This window comes from Triturus cristatus, chromosome 1_2, assembly GCF_964204655.1.
Source record: "Triturus cristatus chromosome 1_2, aTriCri1.1, whole genome shotgun sequence".
Classification (NCBI taxonomy): domain Eukaryota; kingdom Metazoa; phylum Chordata; class Amphibia; order Caudata; family Salamandridae; genus Triturus; species Triturus cristatus.
In genome coordinates this window covers 885209169-885235365 of record NC_140580.1, presented here as the reverse complement: position 1 = coordinate 885235365, position 26197 = coordinate 885209169, and the positions used below count along the sequence as shown (strand labels likewise).

The 26197-nt window shown below is 45.6% G+C and overlaps 1 protein-coding gene across 6 annotated transcripts in view; it reads right to left on the bottom strand.

Moving 5' to 3' along the window:
• Window positions 1–26197, bottom strand: part of SLC35E2B (solute carrier family 35 member E2B) — a 287965-nt gene that overhangs the window by 31718 nt on the left and 230050 nt on the right. For all 6 annotated transcript variants that reach the window (XM_085609395.1, XM_085609405.1, XM_085609413.1 and 3 more), the window contains exons 6-8: window positions 20308–20361; window positions 15188–15260; window positions 6386–6531 (exon numbers count right to left, since the gene is read on the bottom strand). In XM_085609395.1, the coding sequence (XP_085465521.1) occupies window positions 6386–6531; window positions 15188–15260; window positions 20308–20361 (273 nt within the window). The remainder of the gene's footprint in view (window positions 1–6385; window positions 6532–15187; window positions 15261–20307; window positions 20362–26197) is intronic.

Genomic DNA, 26197 nt, shown 5'->3' with positions numbered 1-26197 from the left:
TCACAAATGCTTTACACCTCTGCCGCTGAGATAAGCTTGTCGGCTCGTGCTAAGCTACCAAGGGAGTGAGCAGGGGTTATTTTGGAAGTGTATCCCCCTTAGCCTGACTAGGAAGAAGGGTCTATACTTGGACAAAGGTGCAAACCATTGCCAACTAGAGACCCCCATTTCTAACACACCTTTAACATTGCTTATTAGTATTCACTAACATTGTAAAATTCCACTCTTCTCTCCTTGGTCTTGTTAGTGGTCCTGGTGGTAGGGTTTGTCCAGAGCCTAAAACAATGTCCTGTTCGATTAAGCAGAATATTTATTAAAGTCTCAAGCGGAATGAATCAATTTCGATTTTTGTGCAGTGTTTGATTGTGCACCAGCACTGACCCGTTGTACAAAACAACAATCCAAGAATACTCTAACTCAGCCTCTCCGTTCCTTCCAACACCTCACAGAATGAATTTATGGAACTGGTCAAAGCAAGCAGGCATGCCGGCAGCCTTTCTGACCCCTGTCCACCACAAACTTTCAAGACAATTCTTTTAACTACCTCTGCTGGCACTCCAATAAAAAGAATCATCAATGATTCCTTAACTACCGGAATATTTCCAGAAGAACGCAAAATATCACACATACGCCCTTTACTGAACAAAAAAAAACTTGGACCCGCTGAACCCTGACAACTACAGACCAATTACAAATGAACCTTTCCTGGGCAAACTGATAGAAAAAGCAGCGTTCACTCAGATGTCACAATTCATTGAAGAGAATGACATACTCTCAGACTTCCAAACAGGATTCCGTCCAGGAAGAGGCACTGAATCTGCCCTCCTTGCCATCTGGGATGACCTGAAGAATACAGTTGACCGCAACGGGGTTGCTGTGCTACTCCTCTTGGATCTCTTGGCTGCCTTTGACACGGTTGACCATGCCACTCGGAAACAAAGACTCTATGACGCCAGCATAGAGGAAACTGTTCTAGACTGGATCGAGTCCTACCTTCAAAACAGAACTAATGTCATCCATACCCCACCTTTCTTGTCCAAACCATACTTCACAAAAGCAGTGGTCCCTCAAGGTTCTATCATCTTTCCCAGGCTTTTCAACATCTACATGAAGTCATTACCGGTACTGATCAATCAATTTCACCTCATGTGCTATAACTATTCAGATGACACGCAAATACTCCTTCAACTGGAATGCCCCAGACATTGGAAAATCCCCAATTTTCAGTTGTCTCAGAGCCGTGGATCAGTGGATGACTTGGAGCCATCTCAAATTGAATGCTTCAAAAATGGAAATACTTGTGTGTGGCGATTGGAAACATTACGGCCCGCTTGCCGCCTGGCCTGATGAACTGGGATCACTGCCTAAAGTATCGAAGGAAGTAAGAAACCTCAGAATGACCATGCACTCCAAGCTGTCGATGAATGCCCAAATGGACAAACTAGCAAGATCCAGCTTTTTCGCTATAAAAACGCTGCGACGAATTTTCCCTCATTTGGGGTTTCCACACACGGTCCAAGCTACCATCTCCCTTGTTCTGTCCAAATTCAATTACGAAAATAGTATCTACCACGGAACACCTTTAACGACCATGAAAAGACTACAACAGATTCAGAACTTGGCTGCCAGACTACTCTTGCATATCAAATCGCGAGACAACATCTCACCTGCCTTGAAAGCCCTGCATTGGTTACCGGTTGCCAGAAGATCCATGTTCAAGCTACTTTGTATCACCCACAAAGCAATACATGGAATGGGACCGCTCTTCATCAGGAATAAAATCACCAAACACATTCAACAAAGTAACCTACGCTCTAAAGGGGCATCTCGCCTCAAAATCCCAAGATACAAGAAAAAAACCATGGGTGGCACATCCTTCTCTGTTCAAGCAGCCAAACTATGGAGCTCTTTACCCCCCAACATAAGATCCACCGAAAACCACCTTATCTTCAGAAAACTACTCAAGAATTGGCCCTTCCCCATATAACCACCATACGCAAACAGAAATTTACAGCAAATCCCTCTGTATATAAGCATTTATTTTCACTATAGATATGTACCTATCTTTGTGTATTGCTTTGTATCAATATGTAGAATAATTATGTTGTTGAAAATAAATAAACAAAAATCATCTGTGGTCTACATGTACTTACTTCCATTGTGCATCTATGTATCGTCCATGTACTTGGATCCGTGTCTCTGTTACTTTACTCCTGAAAAAGCATATCCAATGCACTACCCTATTTCTCATCCTGTAACTCTATCAATATCTTTAATCAACATATACTTACCTCCTTTATGCCTCTATATACTTATGGATCTATATATTTATCACTTTCTTCTAATTTAGCATTTCAAATGCACTACCCTATTTCTCAGCCTATACTTCTCTCAATATATCTTCTGGCCCAACCTTCTGACTGATCTCAAACTTCTTTCTACTACTCTTTCCAATGCACTACCCTATCTCTCACCCTATACATCTATCAATATATCCTCTACATCCACTCTCTCATTTATCCCCAACCCCATACCACTACTATGATCCCCAAGATAATCCTTTCTAGACTCTCTCCTACTTTACCCCTCCTTGCATTATCTGACACCTCTTTTACTATACCGATCCCCCAAAACAAACCTTTCTAAACTCTTCCCTCTGACTCTTCCCTTTCAATCCTTTATGGGTTCCAGAGTAGCGTGCTACTCGCCAATAAAGCGTTTCAATACCCCATCAGGGTTACCAGCGCTATATAAATGCAAACCTTTTTCCCTTTTCTACCGCTCCCCAACCCATCTCAATCCAAATAACTGACTAACATATCCACCACTCAAATTACTTCATATTTCACTATACTAATCTTCAACACTAATCCTTTATGGGTTCCGGAGTAGCGCCCTACTCGCCAGAAAAGCACTTCAACACCCATCAGGGTCACAAGTGCTACATGAATGCAAACCTTTCTTCCCCTTTTATCCCTCCGCTATCCTTCTCACTCCAAATAACTGACTAATATCCACCACTCAAATTACTTTCATATTTCACCATACTAATTCAGCACTAATCCTTTATGGGTTTCCGGAGTAGTGTGCTTCAACACCCCATGAGGGGTAGCAAGCACTAAATAAATACAAACCTTTTTTTCCCCCTCTTCTATCCTTCTGCTATCCTTCTGCTATCCTTCCGAATCCAAATAACAGACTAACCTATCCACCCCTTAAAATGTACTTGCATGTTTCACTATACTAATTCAACACTATTCCTTAATGGGTCCCGGAGAAGCGTGCTACTCGACGAAAAAGCGCTATATAAATGCAATTACAATACAATACAATATACGTGCATCCAGTCATTTTAGTGCCAATAAATGTGGTCCTAACACTGACATTCCAGAGTTCTTTGCAGAAGTTTGGCACTTAGTTGTCAACACGGGACCTGCAGCTGTTTTTTGTGGGGGAGGGAATCTATTTTAATATCATCCTAGATCACACCGCAGACTGCTCCAGCTCCTCTAGATGACCCCATCCCAGTGCTGCGGCGCAGTTTCACACGTTCATGTGTGACAATTGTTCATCTGATGTTTAGCAAATGAAACACGCTGACATTGTAGAAGGCACCTGCGTTACATCTGCTCATGGCATATGGTCTAGCATAGAATACTGGCTACTTATTTGGTATTTCCTCACCTGGATCTTTGACGTGCTGCACTTACCTCGCACTCTTAATTCACAACCCTGTTCTCCTGGATATCTCTCTGCCACTGGCCACACTGCAAGCCTTCATCTGGCTCATAGCCCCCAATGCCCTATGCAACCCAGTATTTAGGGACAAAGTCCGAACAGCAATCATGGACTATTAGGCCCACAACGAGGGCGCAGTAGCCTTCCCATCAAGACTGTGGAAAGACTTTAAAGTCGTAATCCGCGGAGTTTGTAAAGCTAAACAGTTGGGCTTACTTAAAGCTATACACGCGCAGCTGGCTGTGCTTGAAAGGGAAATCCGTTCCCTTGAACTGGAATTTTACACGACGCAAAATGCACTAGCGGCCATTAGGGAGAAACTCTTGGTTTACAACAAGGAGGTTCAGAGGAGAAACCGGTTACCTCAACCAAGAAGCTCCACCATCATCTCAGACAATCACTGTCGCTGCCTCCATGGAGTAAGGACCTCAAGGGCTGGCTCCTTGACTGAACCGCAGATTCACTCCCACCCCTCCCAATCAGCTCCTTGCGACCCTAGCGGGTGAGTACTTGTGCTTTACAAGTAACCTGATTGAAGAAAACTTCCGATGCAACGGTGAAGGCGATCGTCCCAGAAAGACGCTGGCTTCTATGCTCTATAAGCCATGGGCCTCTGCCTATGTATTGGAGCTTATTGATGATCAGCAGGGTAGGCATAGGACCCCTGACTTGCTACAAACCATGGCATCCTTCTACTCCCAGCTGCATAGAGCCACGATCATACCTGACGCAAATGCTCTGTCTGTTACCTGGACACGATCCAGATGCTCTGGCTGACCCCGGCCCATTGCCTGTACCTAGATGCCTCATTCACAGTGGAAGAGGTGACCCAGGTCATACAGAGCTTCCTCAGTGACCAAGCACCGGAATAAAACACTTCTACAAGGAATAAGCCTGACATGACCCTATACGCATACTGCACACAAGCCCAATACATCCATTTCTGGCTCCCAGATGGTTCCAGCCTCACACAGTGGTGGAGGACGATCAGGTAGCCCTGTTCGCTCTACCAACCTTACAGGTTACCAAGTGCGGAGAATTACATAGTAGTGTGTGTTTGCTGGTCGTGGGATGGCGTGCGGTGCTGCACCCAACTGTCCTGAATATACGCTACCTCAATCCCACTTGCGCACAATCTCATGCTCCCACTGCTGCAGGACGAGGGTGCTAGAGGGCGAAGACCCTACATTTGGGGACCTTAACCCCGAAGGTCAATACCTGTCACCACTAGAAGCAGTTGAGTGCACTTGTCCTTCCACGCTAGATGCCCTCCTCTATCAGGTAATTGCTACATGCTGCACGATACATTCCCCACGTTGCCTCCAACACTGCACGTGTTGGAACCCCTGTTAACAACCTCCCTCACCCCTGCAAACTGGTCACCAGATTGTATGCTGAGCTACAGGGAAAGACGCTGGGGTGCGCCCCTACAGCTAGTGCGGCACTTGGGAATTTGAAAACAGCCCCCGACGCACTCTGATGTGGTGTATTTTTTTGCTTGCTCCTCTTTGCATCAAAAACATTTATAAACTGTTGTCTCTTGTCTAAACCCTGACTACCTCCCCTCCATACCTTTTCCTGAGGTTCTCGCCTAGTTGTTTTTATTGGCATTTTGAAAAAGCAACAATTAAAAAAACTACAATAAAACTTTGGGAGAACAGAAAAAGGTGGTGCTGAGGAGAAAAGGAGTAAGGAAAACGTGTTGTTATATTAAAGTATTTCACAAAGGAATCTCGGACTACTCACAGCAGCCATTCAGAACAGGTTTTTCCCATTTCGCATGGCACAGACAAGTATACCATACTGTACAAAGCATTTCTAAGCTTAAAGGACCAAAAAACTCAAGTTTAGCATTTAAAAAAACACTGCAAAGAACCTCAAAGTGAAGTCAGATTGAAAAATCTAGATTATGTCCGTCCTTTCATTTTACATAAAGCATGCTAAGAAGTTTTTGTCCTTGCCAGTATGCGTCTAAGAAGTTACAAAACATCCCTTACACACAGTCATGAAGTGTGAAAGGGAACTTTGTAAATTGTGAGAGGCAAAATACAAAACAGGAGAAACTTCACGCCAAGACTAAATTGGGTGAACTTCAGATTATTTGTAATTTACCTAAATTCAAAACCATGAATTCACTCCATTCTATCCTTGTGGATAAATGTAACAACCATCCGCAGCAGCGCCTGCCTAACACAACGGAAACGATCATGTTTGTCTGCCAATGCAAGGTAGTACTTGCAGACTCCCTTCTACGACAATTAAATAATTCACGTGTAAGCTAAATTAAGGAAAACACTAGTTATATGTAACCATTGGTTCGCAGCTAGTTCTGTTGCAGACTATAAATTAAAAGTTTCATGCAACTAAAACAAGAACTTTGAGAATCGATGGTGGAAAAAAAAATCTAAGGTTGAGTCTGTGCATTGCGCACTTCTTGGGGTTGTGATTATAAATTATTAGAGTCGTGTATGAAGACAAAACATTAATGTGAACACAACACTTGAAGCAGAAGAGTGTCTAGCATGTGAAACTGCAATGGACAGATACTACATATATCTTTTGTTCATCCAGTGCAACTGTGGAGGCTGGGTGTACAATGTATATCAAATGGTACCGAGACAAAAGTGAAACAAAAAATGGAACATACCTGAATGTCACTGGTGAAATCTTTCCCATAAGGGCATATGCTGTAACACTCTGAAGATGAAACAGAACTCCGTCTATGATGAGCAGCACTACTATGTCGTGGCTGTAGTTGAAACTCTTCCCACTTTTCCCAATCACTGGCATGTCCTGTATGAGAATTTGAAAAGAGAAAATCAGCAGCCTTCCTTACAGAACCCAGACTGTTGAAACCAAAGGACGAAATAACTTGTAACTGGGTGCTACTGACAACAAGGGAGTAAAGGTGTTTTATAGCCTGTTTTAATAACACTCATTAATGGACCTTAGAAGGATGGCGGTCTGAATAATCGTGTTCGGATCTGAAAATGAGACCCATTGGTTACACACAGACACCAGCTTGGGATCCATCAGTCCAGGTTAAACCACCAACAGGAAGGTTACTGCCTTTTAGTATAGTGCAGAGAGGCTAACCTGACAGGGCTTTGGTGGGGAGAGCTGGGAGGGCCCTTGCCAGGTTGTACGACTTCAATCAAGTTCATTTTCATACAAGCTACACATAATGATGTCTGGGTACTACTGACGTGAAATAGAGGACACTCACTTTGATCAATTTTATCACACGTGTATAACACTTCAAGGAGCACTAAGCACATTTGTCACTTTCACCCAATCTGTCATTTTTTACATTTTTGCATTTTATTTGTACATTAAATTTCAATTTGGCTTTGATTATAATTTTCTTGAATTCCCATTAGGGACTATTGTTCATGCACTAATCACTTCCTATGACGCCACTTAGCTTTGCTTATGCTAATTATTCCCTCAAATATTTTTGTAGGAGTTGTGCCTTGTTGACTTCTTGTCACAGTACCAGCTGTGAGTCTGAGAATACCAATAGTCTGGCTAAAATTCAGGTATTGCGCTCTAAAACTACAGATTTAACTTTCAAAATATATATTTTTTTAAAACGCTAAATCAGTTTTTTCACTTGCTCGCATGCCTTCCCACATCCTAAAAGGACACATCCTGTTTATTCTAGACACAATTCATGCTGAAGTCCACAGCCAATTTAGTAGAGAGGGGCAAGCCACTGAAAGCTCTAGCCAGGCTTGTGCTTGAAGCCTGGATCTGGCTCACCTCGAGGTCCTTTTGGGACCTCGAGCCCATAAGGAGCCGAGCTTACAAGTGGCTTCTGCCTGCCTCCCTCTAACCAGGAAGTGGCGTAATGGTCAGAGAAGCCAATTGTGTACCTGGGAAACCAGGTTCAAGCCTCTACATCGGCTCAACATGCTGTGACTCTGGGCAACTCACTTAATATTCCTATGCCTATCAATAATGCAAGGGACCTTGCGTAATAACTTGTGCTGATGTAAATTAAGTGCTCGGCCTTCGAGCCTAAGTTGTATTAAAAAACTGCAGTGAGAGGTAAAAACAAAGCCTTAACATAAGGAAAACAAATAGATACCCATTTATTGGCTGATTTGTACACATTTAAACTAGAAACTCTGATTAAAGTGCGGCCTTGCTGCTTACATTGGTGATCTTAGGCAAATATTGTATTTCACTCAAACTCTTTTTTTCCTTCATCATGTATGAAAGCACTTTCAAATATGAGTTCAGATACCAGCTGTACAACATTATCACTTTTAACAAGTACTTCTTAGAGCAGTTCTATAATGTGCCCTATTAATGTCAAAGCTTCCACATGCTAAAGAAATAGCCTTTTTCGAATTTTGAAGAGACGTCATCATATTTTACGTGTGTTTTTGTATGAATTACATCGCATTTTTTCAGGGCTCGCTCGGCTCGTACACTGGCTCTAAGATCCGAGCCAGACCGTTAGTCCGGCTCTCCCTGCTAATTTGTTGGCTTGCCCACCTCTATGATTTACTATCTGCATACCACATAATCTTACATTATCATGGCATCACGGAGCATTTTGGTAGCACAGGGTATCCTTTTGAAAGCGTTTCCTTCACAGAAATCCCAGGCTCACCAGCCAGGGTTGGCCTGGAAAGTAAAAGCAGCCGCGGCAAAAACGTTCAAAGTGGCACTGCTGCCCTCCTCAGCCATCTCCCTCTCTCTACAGAACACCCCACCCCGACTCCCGCCTGCTGTCTTCACCTCGGGAAGCTGGAGAAATTGACTGAGGCACGAGCCGCGGCTACCTGCCCTGAGAACAGCGGAAATACCCGGTGGAAAGCACGGGGCAGTCGGGCCTGTCACCGCTTTCTCATTTTAAAAACGCAACCTGCCAATTTGGTTTCCAAAACATTATGTAACTTTCCAAATATAGATCTTTCCTCCACTCCACCCTAATGGATCTGTGTAATTACTGCGCTTTTCGAAGATGTACGCAAGGCTTAGTAATGAATATGCTACTTACCAGTATGCATCTGTTCTTGGCATGTAGGGCTGCTGACATTCATATCTGTGCATAGATCGCCGCCTAGTGTTGGGTCCGGATGTTTGCACGTTGTTGTCCTGGAAGAGTCTTCGAAGTATCCTTGGATAGGTGACTCCTCCCCTGGACTACAGTGCGCATGGGCATCCTCTCCATCCTCAGATTGTTTTTCGCCATTGTGGCAGTGATGGAGTAGATACAGAAAGTGATGACCATGCTTGCAATAATTCTGAGAGCTGCAGCTGCGACAGGCGCCGGGGAGGAGGGAGGGCGATATGAATGTCAGCAGCCCTACATGCCAAGAACAGATGCATACTGGTAAGTAGCATATTCAGTTCGAGGCATGTGGGCTGCTGAATTCATATCTGTGCATAGAATACATAGCAGTGCCCTCTATTGGCGGCGGCTACCCGTGCCAGCTGCAGCGGTCTGAAAAAGTGTTTTGAGAACAGCCTGTCCTACAGCTGCCTGCTGTTTTGACTGCACATCTACGCAATAGTGTTTTGTAAATGTGTGTGTAGTGGACCATGTGGCTGCTCTGCATATATCATGCAGGGGAATATTTCCTAGGAAGGCCATGGAAGCCCCCAACTTGCGTGTTGAGTGGGCTCGTGGTGGAATAGTTAATGTGCGTTTTGCCTTTTGATAACAGATTTGAATACACTTAACTATCCATCTGGCTATCCCTGCTTTGGAGATGGCGTTACCTTTGTGGTGTGGGGCAAAGGCAACGAACAGTTGTTTTGTCTTCCTGAAGGGTTTAGTCCTGTCGATGTAGTACATGAGGGCCCTCCGTACATCTAGTGTATGTAATGCCCTCTCTGCAACAGTTTGTGGGTTTTGGAAGAAAACGGGCAGTTCAATAGTCTGGTTCATGTGGAACTGCGATATTACCTTGGGCATGAATTTGGGGTTGGTACGTAGTACGACCCTGTTGGCGTGAACCTGAATAAATGGCTCTTGAACGGTTAGTGCCTGGAGTTCACTAACTCTTCTTAGGGAAGTGATCGCTACCAGGAAGGCTACTTTCCAGGTAAGGAATTGAATCTCGCATGAGTGTAGAGGTTCAAAGGGTGGACCCATCAGGCGTGTGAGGACCAAGTTGAGGTTCCACATTGGAGCCGGTGGGTGACTAGGTGGAATGACTCGTTTGAGTCCTTCCAAGAATGCTTTGATGGCAGGCACTCTGAAGAGAGAGAGGTGCTGCCTGGTTTGCAGATAGGCTGATATTGCGGTCAAATGGACACGTATAGAGGTGTACGCCAGATTGCATCGGTATAGGTGTAAGAGGTAACATATGATGTTGTGGATGGATGCGTCCAGCGGGTTAATGTCATTATTACCGCAATAAATGACGAATCGTTTCCATTTGGCTGCATAGCAAGCTCTTGTAGTGGGTCTCCTGGCCTCCTTGATGATGTCCATACAGTCAGGTGGCAGATTGAGATAGCCAAACTCTAGGACTTCAGGAGCCAGATCGCCAGGTTCAGCTGTTGCGGATCTGGGTGCTGAACCTCTCCATGGTTCTGCGTCAAATGCGCGGGTTTGATCCGCAGCCTTTGATGCGGTACCACGGAAAGTTCGAGGAAGGTGGTGTACCACGGCTGGCGTGCCCACGTGGGAGCAACTAGGACGAGTGTCAGGGAGTGTTGTCGGAGTTTGCGAGCCACCAGCGGTATCAACGGTGCTGGGGGAAAAGCGTACGCAAATCTGCCGGACCAGTTCATCCATATCGCATTGCCCTGCGACTGCGGGTGTGGGAATCTGGCGGCGAAGCTTTGGCATTTTGCGTTTTCGCTTGTCGCGAATAGGTCTATTTCTGGGTGACCCCACTGCTGGAAGTACGGTTGGAGTACCGATGGGTGTAACTCCAACTCGTGCATCTGGTGGCTGTGTCTGCTGAGCAGATCCGCCATCTGGTTGTCCTTGCCGGGGAGGTGTTCCGCCATGAGGAACATGTTCCTCTGAATGGCCCACTTCCACATGCTCTGAGCCAGATGAGACAACTGTGGAGAGTGTGTCCCTCCCTGCTTCTGTATGTAGTACATTGCGGTCATGTTGTCCGTCCGGATCAACACGACCTTGTTGCACAGATGTACTTTGAAAGCCTTCATGGCCAGGAAGATTGCCATCAGTTCCAGAAGGTTGACGTGCATCTTCTTCTGTTGTGTCGTCCATAGTCCCTGCACTGTGTAGTGGAGTACATGAGCTCCCCATCCCTGGAGAGACGCGTCCGCTGTCAGTACTATTTGTGGAACAGGCTCTTGGAACGGTCGGCCCTTGCAAAGGTTTTGTGGATTCCACCAATGCAGAGAGTTGTATGCCCGACCGCTCACCAACACTAGGTCTTTCAACTGTCCTTGAGCCTGATTCCACTGACGTGCTAGGCACTCCTGAAGTGGGCGCATATGTAATCTCGCGTGCGGGACTATGAAGATGCAGGAGGCCATCATGCCTATCAACTGCATAAACACTCGCGCTGGAAGCGAGTGGTTGGGTCTGAACTTGGAGATCAGCGCTTGTATGCCGTTGATCCTCACTAAATTTGGCTGAGCTGTGGCCGCCAGAGTGTCTATAGTCGCACCTAGGTACTGTTGTACGTGTGCGGGCTGGAGATGAGACTTTGGGTAATTTAGTGAGAATCCCAGACTGTGAAGAAGGTGAATGGTACGGGACACGTGGCTTGCACATTGCTGGGCTGATCTCGCTTGAACGAGCCAGTCGTCTAGGTAGGGGTAGACGTGTATGTGCTGTCTCCGTAAATGTGCCGCCACCGTAGCTAGGCACTTTGTGAAAACCCTGGGCGCTGTTGTCACGCCGAAGGGAAGGACTTTGAACTGATAGTGCTGCCCCTGAACAGTGAACCTGAGGTATTTTTTGTGTGAGGGGTGGATGGGTATGTGAAAATACGCATCCTTGAGGTCCAGTGATGCTAGGAAGTCTCCCTGCTGGAGAAGCGGAAGGACTTGCTGTAGAGTGAGCATGTGAAAGTGCTCCGAAAGAATGTACTGGTTCAGGGGTCTCAGGTCTAATATAGGCCTGAGCGACCCGTCCTTTTTTGGAATTAAGAAGTAGAGGGAGTAAACCCCCGTGCCCCGCTCGTGGACGGGTACGACCTCGATAGCGCCTTTTAGAAGCATATTTTCTACCTCTTGCTGTAAGAGCGTCAAGTGCTCTGAGGACATAGGACGGTTTCTTGGTGGTATTGTGGGTGGAGTGGAAGTTAACTCCAGACAGTAACCGTATTTTATAATATCTTTGACCCACCTGTCCGTGGTGATGGAGTTCCACGTGGACAGGAACCGTTGTAGCCTTCCCCCGACAGGTGTTATGTGGTCGGGAGGAAGGGAGAGGGCGTCACTGCTTGTTCTTGGGGGAGGACCTGGTGTTGCCGTAGCCACGTCCTCTGCCCTTGGTACTGGAGCCACGATAGCCACCTCGGGTGTTCTTATCGTAGGTGGTCTGCGTATTACCCTTGTTATATGTTTGTTGTGACCCCTGTCCTCTGCCTGCTCCCTTGTTTCCGGGGCGACGAAAGGAGCCGCTCCGAAAGGACTGAGTTTGTAGGGCGCCCATGGACTTTGCAGTGTCCGTGTCCTTTTTTATCTTCTCGAGGGTGGCGTCAACCTCAGGCCCGAACAAAAAGTCGGGGTTGACGGGCTGATTAAGTATATTGTTTTGTACCTCAGGCTTGAATCCTGAGATACGTAGCCAGGCGTGACGTCGTAGGATGACGCTAGTGTTGATGGCCCTGGCAGCCGTGTCAGCAGCGTCTAGTGCACATTTGATGGCAGCATTTGTGAGTAGCTGTCCCTCTCTGATAAGGATTTCTGCACCTTCTTTGTAGGGGTCAGGGAGGTGTTGAAGGAGGTGCTCCATTGTGTCATAGTGCGCCCTATCGTAGCGAGCGAGGAGCGCTTGAGTGTTAGCTATGCGCCATATGCTTGCAGCTTGTGCGGCAACTCGCTTGCCGGAGGTCTCCAGCACCTTGGACTCCTTGTCCGGGGGAGGAGCGTCACCCGTTGTCTGCGAGTGTGCCCTCTTGCGGGCATTCGCCACAACGATGGAGTCGAGTGGTAATTGTCCTCTGATGTAAGTAGGATCCCCAGGTGCTGATCTGTATTTCTTATCGATCCTGGGGTTTATCACTCGTGCCCTGGTGGGTTCCCTGAAAATGTCAGTGGCTGGCTTAAGGACCCCCTTCAACATTGGCAGAGTCTTTACATGTCTTTCTGAGGATGCAAAGGTGTCCATTAGAAAGTCATCTTCGATGATATCAGAGTGAAGCTGTACATCATGGTTGTTCGCCGCCCGTTCAATCAGAGCGTTGAACGCCGCAGTATCCTCTGTGGGTGACGTTTTTGCCCCATATAGTTGTGGGTCCTGTGCATCAAGAGGTGCACTGGGGTCTGCAGGGTCGCCCCAAGTTTGGTCAGGGTCCTGCTGGTCATCAGGGTCCGTGTCCATATGGTAGGGGACTTGTTCACCCATGTAGTCCTCCAATGCATCCGTGTCGGAGCGTGTGGGGGAGGCCCGGTGTGGATCCTGGTAGGGTGAATGAAAGGGTTCATACAGGAGAGGTTCTGTGTCCACAGGCAGCTTCCTCTTTAGCGGGATCCTGAAAGGTTCCAATGGCGGTTCCGAAGTTATCCTTCGGTCGTGGAGAATCATCCTGCCAGTGTCGGCGTCGATGACGCGTGACGGAGACGGCTCGACAGGCGTAACCGCAGTTTTGGTGGCCTGTGTCCTGAGTTGAAACGCCTTCGGGATTGTGGATGGAGGCAAGCCGAAGGTAATGCTGGTCGGCACCGACGAAACCGCTGGATCGATCGAACCCGACTGGTCCTGGAGGGCAGCCTTGGTTTTGCAGCCTGGCATTGCGCCAGGCCGTACTCGGGGCGCCTTAGAGGTCGTGGCCCCCGCCAGGGTCGTCGAGGCGGCTGCAGATATCTTCTGCGCCCGTGGTGCATCGAGCCGAGGTGCGGAGATCACCGTCGACGTCTTCGACACGTGAGGTTTCGGTGTCGTCGAGGGAGTGCTGCGAGGCGTAGCAGGCGGGACGGCCCTCGGTGTCGGTGGCGTCGACGCCGGTAACCGAGCAGGTTTGTCGGCGCCGATGGCCTTCTTCCGTTTGTCGACTCCCATGTCGCCCGTCTCGAGTTCGGCACCGAAGTCCCCCTTGGTGCGGTCGGTGCCGACACGGTGCGCCGGCGTCGAAGGTGTTGAAGGCCTCGATCCGACTAGCGCCACTTTCAGTTTCGGTTTCGTAGGAACCTGAGCAGCTTTCGGTTTCGGTTTCGTGGAAGGGAAACCAGCTGGCTTAAGCGGTAATGGCTGCCGCTGAACGTCCGAGGCCGGGCCCGAGGGCGGGGCCGAAGGACTGCGTGATAGGTCTCGGGTAAGGCCCGAAGGCGATCCCTCGACCGGAGCCATAATCTGTGGCACTGGTGAATTCTCGGTTTGAACAGGTAGGCCTTGTTCATCATCGGAGCTACTCTCTTCGGCCCCTAAGGCCTCCTCGTCGTCTCCTACCTCGGCGTCGTCTTCACCTCTGTGGAAGAGTGACTCGTCGGCCTCGTCCGATCCGGGTTCTTGGTCGGAAACGGGACTGGAGGGTAAGACTTCTACTTCTTCGACGTCGTCCGCGTCGTCGAAGATGTCAGCTGGGGCCGGTGCCGCGTGCTGCGCTTCGAGCCTCGCCGCTCGACGATTCCGCAGAGTCTTCTTTGAACGGAACCGGGCACAGGCCATACATGTCGACTCGTCGTGGTCCGGCGAAAGGCATTTGTTGCACACCGGATGGACGTCGATGTGTGGGTACTTCGCATTACATACCGGACACCTTTTGAATGGCGTCCTCGATTCCATCGTCGAAGTAGTTGATGGACAGGTAAATGCGAACAAAGTCGGTGCTGAAAGTTAGTAAACTAACAGAGAGTATCGAAAACCGATCGATAAACAGTACCGACGCGAACTAAAGGCCTTGTGGCCTCGACAAAATTTTTTCCTAACTTGAGCTAAGATAGCACATCCGAACCCAATGGCGGAAAAAAACAATCTGAGGATGGAGAGGATGCCCATGCGCACTGTAGTCCAGGGGAGGAGTCACCTATCCAAGGATACTTCGAAGACTCTTCCAGGACAACAACGTGCAAACATCCGGACCCAACACTAGGCGGCGATCTATGCACAGATATGAATTCAGCAGCCCACATGCCTCGAACTAATGGGTTTCTATAAACCAAAACATAAGAAGCTTATCTCTGTAAACAAACGGAATGCCTTTAGAACTATTGTTTGAATAAGTACAATGTGCGCGTGGATGCATCTTGCAAGGGACTTGCATTGCAACATGGACAAATGGCCCAACCCTGCCCATAGGTCAGTAAATGCATTGATAATTAGATTCATAAGTCTTACCATGAGAAAGATCCAGGCTGGGATGAGCATTAGGACAGCTGCAGCGCTGGTGTAGAACTGCAGCTCCGGGGGGCTGGGGAGAGAGCAAACCTGTCAGTGAAACGCAGACCAGGGAAATCAAACAGTCTCATGCGTCGGCTAGCTGCCTAACAATTCATACTCTCGCGTGAATATTAACCATCCAAACTGCGCGCGACCATCGTGGGCCGGAGGCAGCAGGTAGGCCTTCTTAAGGTTTTTTTTTTTAATATTTGTTTTTTTGGTTTTTCAAGACAACACAACAAAAGTGAACGGAGTATTATCATTTAAATACACATTGTGGGTGCGGCAGGTTCGTGGGTAGGTAGGAGAAGACAAACGGGAGGAGGGCTCTAAAGTGTAGTTTAAAACTCGAAAACACAACCAGGACCGATGGCATTGCTTAGCTCGGACTACTGGTTTAACTGGACCAGTGGCAGCCGCTGGTAGACCACTCCCTTCACTGACAGACTCCGTCACACGGCGAACGCTGGGCCAAAGATACGTCAACACAAAGGCTGCACGTTAGGCACGGTCTCCTCATGTACACCCATACTGATTTCAGTATTTGCACTTACGATTTCTCACTAACTCAACAAAAGCGGCTTTGCAACCCACTTTCAAAACAAACACACACCCAGGGTGCTGACAGCACGTGAAGAACGGACAATTAGTAATACGAAAATAACACAAACTGCACCCGTGTACGTGTCCGTTGAGCGTGTCTCTGAATAGAGGTCTCTCCTAAGGGGAGCCTTATATAATGTCACCCAACACACACCAGCCTGGACACGGGGGTTTAAGAGCGACAGCAGACGGGACTTCCGGTCCCAGCACAGAGAGCAGCCAGTCCTCATCATCAAGGCCACTGGAATTATGGGATTCTGTGATAGCGACGGGTAGTTATTGTTTTGCCACATGATCCATCATCTGCTGCATAGTTTAATTATGGTTTTGCCACATGATCTATCATCTGCCGCATAATTTACAAATTTGAACACAAAAAAAAATGTTTCAAGCTCAAGCTGATCAAACGTTACTAAAAATGCAGACAGATGTTGTGCAGTGGAAGACACCACAAAGGTTGACTGTTCACCTTTCAATTACATAACACTGTATTTTTGTGTTAAAACTACTACTAATAAAGTGAAACTTTAAGTCCAGGCAGTGTAAACGTATACAAATGACAAAATAATGACCTGCTAACTATCAGAAAATGTGCAGCACAATTAGCATTTTCTAGCGGCATAATTTAGTAAACCCAAAAAGAACAATTGATGGACAGAATGTAGAACAACGTCATACATGCACCCCAGTATAGAGATCTGGGCCTAAATCCATCGTTTTTTTGCTCACCATGCCATTCCAGTTTGGACCCAGCTATATGCAAATCAGTCTTGACCCTGTGCCTCATGGGTACAGTCCAGCTGAACTGCCAGGCCAGGATCTCCTTGGTGAGCAAAAGAACAATGGAATTAACCCAGATCTCTTGACTGGGGGTGAATGTATGATTTATCCAGCATTCCGTCCATAATTTGTTTGCGTAGCACTTTTCATGGGTATGCCCAGACGTGGGTTCCTTGCTCACTGGGCCACTGAATTCAAGCTAGCCTGGCCGATGAAGGGTAATACCCAGAAACCGGTCCCAGAATGCTTGTTTCCAGTCCAGGGAGGACCTGGCTGGGCAGTTTGGTCTGGGCTGTCCTATGAGTCACAGGGTCAGGACTGATTTGCATTGGCTGGGTCTAAACTGGGGTGGCATGGTGAGCAAAAGAACGATGGATTTAACCCAGCTCTCTTGACTGGGGGTGAATGTATGATTTATTCAGCATTCCGTCCATCATTTGTTTGCGTAGTAATTTAGTAAACCCTGCTGCATAATTTGGTCCTCTCTTCCAGCATAATTCCAGAGACCCTGCTTTTGGTAAAGAATTGGACCTTCCACGCACTTCACCGAGACGAACTACTGCTAAAGCAGGGCATACCTTCAGTTTGGAGGTGGGAGCAGATAGGAATCGAATGCACAAATAATCACAGCTTTTTTTGCACAGGGGAGCAAGATAGATCAAGGGGGCAGGTTGCACCAGATCCCGGACAAGTAATTAAAAACCGACTTTGAAATGGGCCCCTAACAGGCCCCATTCTTCATGTACTTTTAACTTTACAGACAAAACACTGATTGACTCCTCAAAGATGAAGGTAAAACTCTTAATGTAATCCGTGTAAGCGATGCAGTCCCTGTTTACATTCCAAATGCTTTATTCATACTGCATTTCCTAACAGTATTTGTTTTATGCAGATGTGTGGTGGTTCTTTTCATGCACCATAAAACCCGTGTGTACGGAGTACTGTAATAGGGATCTCTGGGTGTCTGGTTGAGCTGAGATTGTCGGTGGGTCAGGACTGAGATCTCCGCAGATGTAGATCTACTAGATTTCTCACAGTGCCTGTCCGCGGGTCAGAAAGGTGTTCAGCCTACACACCTAACCGATACTTGGGCTCTCTGCAGAGCACACAGAGTGATGGTCACACATGTGGCAATTGTAATTGTCACTTGATGTCAAAGTGTGTGAAGGAGGTGTACACCATTGAGCAAATACTGACAGTGCCAAAGGAAACGAAAATGTTTTGTTTACAGCTGTAAAGAGAGAGAGAATGGTAGAGCGAGGGACGGCAAAGTGATGCAGAAGGACAGAGTGAAAAAGAATAAGATGAAGAGGAAGAAATTAGAGGGAGTTCTGCAGCTTGAGTATTGCAGAAAGGTGCGTTTGTGTGGGATATAAAGGGATGAAGTGTCTAACAAAGCAACCTCTGGTACAACGGGGAGAACAGGAGTGACTGAAACAATCCAATGACCACTACTACCCCTTCCTAAAATCTTAGCACAGCTGAATTCACAATTTAATATTTTCAATTATAGTTATTCACAACAAAAATCACTATTGTTACTCATTTACCTGCTACTGCTAACAAACATTGGCAAAGTCAATAGATATGGATTGTTTTAGATATGTTGTATGATATGCCTTGATGCAACACCAGAAAACTCTCAGAGGAGCACCCACATTCTGGTTAGGTGGCAGGCTCTGTTACTATGGGATTCAAGTTCCCCTATTTTGAGCCACACCCTTAACCACGTATATACCCTTTTTTTGCCATGCTCCTTCTAGAGACACTTACCTTTTTTATCCTACTTAAAACGTGGGCGAGAGAGAGTTTTTTCTAAGGCACTGAAGGTGGTTCAGTTAATAGTGTGTGCAATATGAAATGGAAAGTGTTACTAGGTATATGAATTACCACCCACGCCTTTTACCTTGGGATACAAATAGACTGGGAAGGCTGCCTGTGTTTACCAGAAGACCTTGATTGCCCCATTCAGAACACAGCTACAAAAGGAACACAGGCACAATGAACAGTGACATCAGGTGCCGCAATTGGTCAATGTTACGGGAAAAAGGCGCGCCTGGCTTATGTCGAAAATTACCAACATTGTTTATGTGTCAGCAGAATCTGGGAGTGGTGAAAATGCTTTCAGAAAACAGGCATTCCATTTCACTGCAAGAAGCGCCCATGGGTTGTCTGTGATAGTACATATTGCAATACGGTTTTAAAACTCTGTACAGCTTGAAAGTAAACTCTGCTCAAACAAAGACAGACATTGACCATTGAACAATCTTGCAGTAACTCCCTGCAGAACATTTGAGAGGTCATCAAAATGTATTTTTTTCCAGATATACGGATTCCCCCTGGTCTAACATGTTTGACTAGGTGCGAGGGGCCTTACGACACACAAGCTTTGAACTCTGGGTGGGTACGGAAGACATGGGGGTTAAATGGTCTCTACAGGGCAGGTAGGATTAGAACATGCTACATGTATTTGAAGAAAAAATCCCAAATACTTTACTTAGACTCCATTCTGTAGGTAACCTAGGTAGCTGGCGACCATAAGAAATCTCTTGACTAAATGCATATATAATCAGAAACTCAAAGGGATATATAATACACTTAAAATGTTGAGGCAACTGTACATTACAATATTTATATATTTTTTAACGTGTCCTCACCAACACGTCTCATTAAGATCGCAAAGGTTAAAACGCAAATACGCGACATGAGGTGCCTGTACTTCGCAATCGACAACCATATCAAGCTTCTTGCGGTGATGAAATTTGCACCTACACCAAATGCTGGTTTCACCAGTGTATTCATGTATTCACATTACTATGTGTGATGAAACAAGTCTGCAAGTTGTGGAAGTGTGAAGAAACACTGTTGACATTGGGATCTGGTGTGTGCACACATTTCATCACTGCGAGAAGGCGGCTGTGGTTGTGGATATATAGATATATATCACACATTTATTACTAGAGGGCAACGGTCAGATTCCAGTTTACCACAACAGTACAGCACAATGGAGACGAGATTTATTTTTTACTGCTTCGCAGATGGTATGTAGCATTGACTTTGTACAGAGAAATAACTCTCCTAATAGTCACAAGGTCTCTTCCATGCAATTTTACCATACTGTATAAAATTAACCCATTGCCTCCTGCTTTCGATTAAACACAACTACACATGAAAACCCAGGGTGTGTGCGTTGTGTGTATATTCATCCACACACACACTATGGCAGTGACATAAATGTGGCCCCAATGCCTCATAATCCGCTATTTAGTTGGACTGTACTATAAGCACACATTTATTTCAACAGTGCAGGAAAAATGACGGGAGGGAAAACTGTATTTACTGCTCCATTGATGCAGGTTGCAATGACTTTAGGCAGGGAACATTTCCTAATGATCATACAGCCTCTTTAATGTGATTTAACAATAGAACACACATGTAAGCACTTTAATTCTTATTTTTTCTTAAACAAATACACATGAAAAAGTGCCATCGCATTAATATGCAGTGTATTATTCTATTTATAACCACTATTGCTGGAGTGGATGGGCATCATGGCCCTCTTGAGCCTTTACCATCCATGTGTGTGCGCATGTACACACATATATATACATATACACACACACACATATATATTTATATATACACCTATAGATACACACCCCCATGTTAAAAGTAGAACCATAACTATTACTTACGAAAATCTGTATTTTTCTCCGCTCAGCAGTTTCTTCGAAAATACGTTCTGTAAACTGAATTAAAAAAAAAATTAAAAAGTCAAATAATGCGTCTCTTTTATCAAGGTGCAAATGTTCTGGTTACGCTGCTTAGGTCCTTTTAAATTAGCCACAAACCCTTAGCTCTGGTTAGAGACAGATCTGTCTCCTCCACACTGACGATGGGAGAGTGGAATTGGACTCTTTCCGTTCAAAATGTCAACATCTCTCAGGCTACCAAGACTTAACACGCCACCCAAATTCTTGGCACATGCATGACATCAAAACAAATACAAATATTCAACCAGAATAGTGGTTGGTGCCGTCTTATACTGCAGTTTGTATTAGTTTCTTTGTTGCACACAAAAAGGGTAAACCAACTATGAATTATGCACATTGGTACATAAAGCACTATTTCCCTAAATAGTCTTACTTCGAGGAACTGCTATTAATTTCAGTTTCCGCTATCGGATCAGCTCTGTCCCACACGTCCCATGAAAGCCGTTTAAGAGTTGACATTAAAATATACCATTTACAACAAGAAGCTCTAAAAACTGCAGTCCGAGCACAGGGAGAATTTTTAGGTTGAGTCTGGGCAGTGCATGTGCTGCTCTGCGAAGCATGCTATATTGGAGTATGCACTTGATGCCCCACCCACTCTCCGCCCATATTTGTCATTGGTTTGTGTCATTATCCTTCCGAAATGCTAGCTTCTGATTCGTCAATAGGATTTTTAGTCCCTCCTTAGTACCGCCTTGTCTTCATTTGTAACCTCCCTGAGGACTGGCCCTTTTATCTCTGTTGTTACACGGTATGTCTTATTTTCTCTGTAAGCACTATTTTCTTTAATGAGCTTCTCTTACTGCAGCCGCAAGATGCGTTCCTGCAACATTCAGCGTGCCATGCAGGCTTTCACACAGCGAATTTACCCCCAAAAAAGCATTTGTTTGTCAACTTGACAAACAAATGCTTTTGTTAAAAGTGCCCCATAATGCGCTTTCACTTTAATAGCGGCAGCGGATCTTTCTTTAGACACGGCTCACCTAAAGAAAGGGTGTGGGCCCTTTTAACGTGAAAGCGCAGCATGGGGCTCTTATAAACAACAAGCATTTGCAATGCAATAGGTCTCACATTTTAGAAACTTTGAGCTATTGGTATTGTAAATGAGAAAGCGTTTTATTATTGCAGGTGTTTTTTTAAACACATACATAAATTGCATTGCAATTTACAGTGCCAATAGGTCAAAATCACACAATTGCAAGACCGATTGCACTGAAAATGCTTGTTGTATTGTTGCTACATTCCTGTTACAGACGTTCCAGATTACAAATGCTTTCAAACTTTATTTTTATTATCTGCATGTGCAGTTAATGTAAATGCACTACTGCATTACCGCTTTACTGTAGACCTTCATTCAAAGACGGCTAACAACCTCCATTAACCTCCATGAAAGTCAACACGGGCACCTTGAAACCCACTGCAGTCTGTGGCCTGTGTACAAAAGGCAGCCTCACCATGCAAGACTTTGTGAAGCAGTTTCCCGTATGCACGGCTTCGTATAGCAGCCTGCAGAGATGGCCTATAAAGCATTCAAGCAGTGCCAGAAGGGTTGGTTTGATAGGTTAATGTGTGGACTTTTTATTCTGCTGTTTATTGGCTTGTTTTGTGGTATGCCGGGATGGTTTTCACTAATGGTTTCCCTGATATTAAAACAAACACTGCCTTCAGCAAGCTCAAATCCTTGTAGTCTTCCATATTTTGTAAAACACTTACAAAGCGTGTCTTCTACAAATTAAAAACAATTTGAAAACATTGGCCACTTTTTAAGTTATCCAATTCACCATTGGATCCACTTTAGTTGTGGTGCCTAGGCCTATTCTCTGTCCCAGTCTGACCCTGGGAGTCTGCCATGCATGACCTAGAGAAGCGGTCTCTAGTATGTGCAGGGCAGGTGGTCAACATCTTACACAGGATAGGAAGCCTTTTCAATGTACACAAGCATCCACTGCACAAAGGGCGGAGCATACACAAAATCAGTGCAAGCTTATCTCACGAACATAGTACAAATTAGGCGTCGGTTGCGTAAACTTGGTTCACATGCAGAGGGCAGGGCGGCAGCAATACAAGGTCCCCTCATACAGAGAACTGGAACATCATAGGCCATCACCATGGAAGCTGTTCTCGCACTCTAAACATGACACTGTGTCTGCCGGCTTTTAGTTTTACCTAAACATTCCTACATTTTTTCTTGCAATTGTGTAATGTCTTCTTCAGTTTCAGTACAAAACGTATTCTTTTTTTAATTTCAGTAGATTTTTTATTAAGATTTTGTCTTTTTCTCCCCAAAACCCATGACATATCACATATAACATAACACATACATAAAACAATTAACATGCACTCTGCGTCGCTAGTTGCTACAGGGATGCCCACTCTGGCTATGTAGGTTGAGTTACAAATAGCCTATTTTGGCAATCTTCCACCCACTGCCCTCTTATGGTTCATAGAAGCACAGAGAGGGACAGGGACAGGGGGGCCTGAGCAGAGAGAGAAAGGATGGGGTAGAATGAGAGTTAGCGTGTTTACTATTGTCTAATGTGGGTTTCTATCCGGGTAGTTCTGCTGGGCTTATTCAGGGCGGATCATACGGGTCTAGGTATTTGTCCAGGGTTGCCCACATTCTCCTGTCGGGCTGTCTCCATGGTGAATCACTTAGGGCCACTGTATCCGCTCCCCTAAGGTATGTCACCTAGTTGAGCCATGCTTTAAACTTAGCCTTGGAGGTGTCTTTCCAGTTATTGAGTACCATTTTTATTCCTGCTGTTAGAAGGAGGTCGAGTAGGTCTCTGTCATGTTCGGAGTCTGTATCTGTCCTAATGAATGCAGTTACTAGGGTGGCAAACTCGGTTTTAAGGGTACAACCTAGCATATTGTTTAAGGCGGCAAAAATCTTCTCCCAGAATGCCTTGACTTTTGGGCAGTAGTATATGAAATAGGCCAGGTCCCCCTTTCCATTGTTGCAGTTCCAGCACTGGTCATTGGGGTTCAGTCCCAGGGATGCCAAACGCGCAGGGGTCCAGTAGATTTTGTGTAGTGTCCAGAACATTGTCTGTGCTAGTACCGGGGATATTTTGCTTTGTGTGGGGGAGGACCATAGTTTCTGGATCTCATTTTCGTTAAGTGAGTCTCCAAGCTGGGACTCCCAGTATTTGCTTGTCTTTTCATTGATTTTTGTTGGGCTGGACCTTAGGAGTCTGTAGAGATGTGATACCTGATGGCCTAATTTATTAAGGTTGGACATATACTGGAAGATTGATGGCTTGGTAGTGGAAAGTTTCGCTTTGGTCAGCGCAGTTTTGATTTTTAGAAAAGTATATAGTTCTATGTCTGGTAGATTATGTTTGTTTTTTAGCGTATTGAAAGTGATGGGATTCCCTCCCTCTTCAAATTGTATAGGGTGGGAAATCCCTGTTTTCCCCCACGATCGAGAGCGGCTTGCCCCTGAATTTTATCTTAGCGTTTGCCCACAGAGATTCCAATTTCGAGTTTTTTATGCTTTGTTCCATCTTCTGGTCCACCTTCAGCAGAGCGTTCCTGGTATTTTTGAGTATTGGGTTTTTTGTTAGTGAATGTTTGTTGGCTGTTAGCAGGGCTAAGGGCGCAAGGTTGTTTAGAATGGCTCTCTCCAATCTCAGCCATACTGGAGTGTACTCCTGGTCGGGCAGGATCCAATAGATCCCCTGTTTTGCCAAGAAGGCTGTTTGAAAGGTTTTAAAATCCGCTAGGTTTAACCCTCCTAGGATTTTCCCCAGTCTTAATTTTTTAAGGCTATCCTTGCTTTTTTGTCTCGCCAGATGAAGTTATTCAGCAGCTTGTCTATTTTGCGATGGAAGTAGTCTGTGAGTACTAGAGGGAGCATATTTGCTAGGTAGTTGACCATAGGGGTGACCATCATCTTTACTGTCTCTATCCTACCCCACCAAGTAATGAATTTAGGTGACCAGCCCTCCAGCAGCACCTTTATCTTGTCCAACATTAGTTTTTCATTTTGTTCTAGTGTGCTTTTAAGATCAGTCCCAAAGTGTAAACCCAGGTATTTTATGAAGTTGGTTTGCCAGGCATGGCCTGAGTCCCCCAGTATTTCTTTTATGGTGTGTATGTTGAGTGGTTTGGATTCTGACTTGTTTTTATTGAGTTTATAGCCTGAGAGGACCGAGTACCTGTCTATGGAGTCCATGAGGGCCGTGATAGATGATTTGGGGCTCTCTGTGACAGCGAGAATGTCATCCGCGTATGCGGCTAGTTTGATTGTGACCTTGTTGATGGTGACCCCTTTCATCTCTTCATTGGCCTCTATATCCATAATCAGAGGTTCAAGAGCTTGCAGGAACAGTGAGGGGGACAGGGGGCAACCTTGCCTTGTACCTCGCTGCAGGGTGAGGGGCTCTGAGACCGCCCCATTGACTACGATGCGGGCAGTGGGCTTTACATATAGTGCCATTACTTTCCGCATGAAGGAGTTCCCCAGATTGAAGGCCCGCATGCACTGTTCCAGGAAGTGCCACGATACCCTATCAAATGCCTTCTCTGCATCCAGTGTGATGGTCACAGCTGGTTTGTCGGACTTGGTGGCATTACCTAGTATATGGCATAGGAGTTTGGTGTTATTGTGTGACATGCGTGTCTTGAGGAAGCCAACTTGTGAATGTCCTATCAATTGAGGCAGTACCCTATTAAGTCTTGATGGCAGGATTTTTGCGTACATCTTGCAGTCAACATTAATCAGAGAGATAGGCCTGTAATTTTGGGGCATCTGAGCGTTTTTGCCTTCCTTGGGGATAACTATAATATTAGCTTCGGACATGGTCTGTGAGACCATCCCTGCCCCTTCGCAGTAGTTAAAAACGTTTTTCATAGTGGGTTCTAAGTGACTTAAGAATGTCTTATAAAAGACGGCTGTGTATCCGTCTGGTCCGGGTGCCTTGTTAGCTTTAAGGGATTTGACTGCCATCTCAATTTCAGTGGAGCTTATCTCCCTCCCCAGGGTGTGTGTTTCTTCTGGTGTTAACTTTGGGAGATTTAGTCTGTTTAGGTATTCCGTACAGCCATTTTCGCCCAGCGTTAGATCTTTTTTTTAGAGGTCTTAATAAAATTCACTAAATGTCCGTAGTATTTCTGTGTGTCTTGTGTGTGAGATATTTTGTGAGTCTGTGATTGATGAAATGGTATGCTGTCTCGGTTTGTGTTTTAGGTAAGAGGCCAGGAGTTTACCCGCTTTGTTAGCCTCACATAGGTTTATTGCTTTAAACTTGTTTATCCACATACCAGCTCTTTCACTCAAAATTCTATTGAATTCATATTTCTTCTTTGTGAGTTCTGTAAGTGCATCTGCGTTCTTTGAGTCTGAGATATGGATTGCCTCTAATCTTTGGATATCCTTCTCTAGTTGTTGCAGCTTTGCCGTCGCTTTTCTGTTCATCTTGGCTTTAATGTCCATAATTGTCCCCCTAATTGTGGCTTTTAATGCGTCCCACATGTTTTTAGGGTCGGTGCCTGCAGTGTCATTAAAGCTAATATATTCCTTAATGGCCTCTTCTATTTTGATTCTGATGGTTTGTTCTGACAAGACATCAGTGTTAAATCTCCAGCTACGTGGGTGGTCCTCATTGTGCCTTCCACACAACAGTAGACTAATGCAGGAATGGTCTGAGACAGTTCTCGTGGCTATGTCCATGTGTTCTATTAAGTGGGTGTGTGTTCCTGAGATCAGAATGTAATCTATTCTGCTGTATGAATTGTGTGGGTTGGAATAAAACGTGTAGTCTCTTGTGTCCGGGTGTTGAAGCCGCCATGTGTCTTTAAGATTAAATCT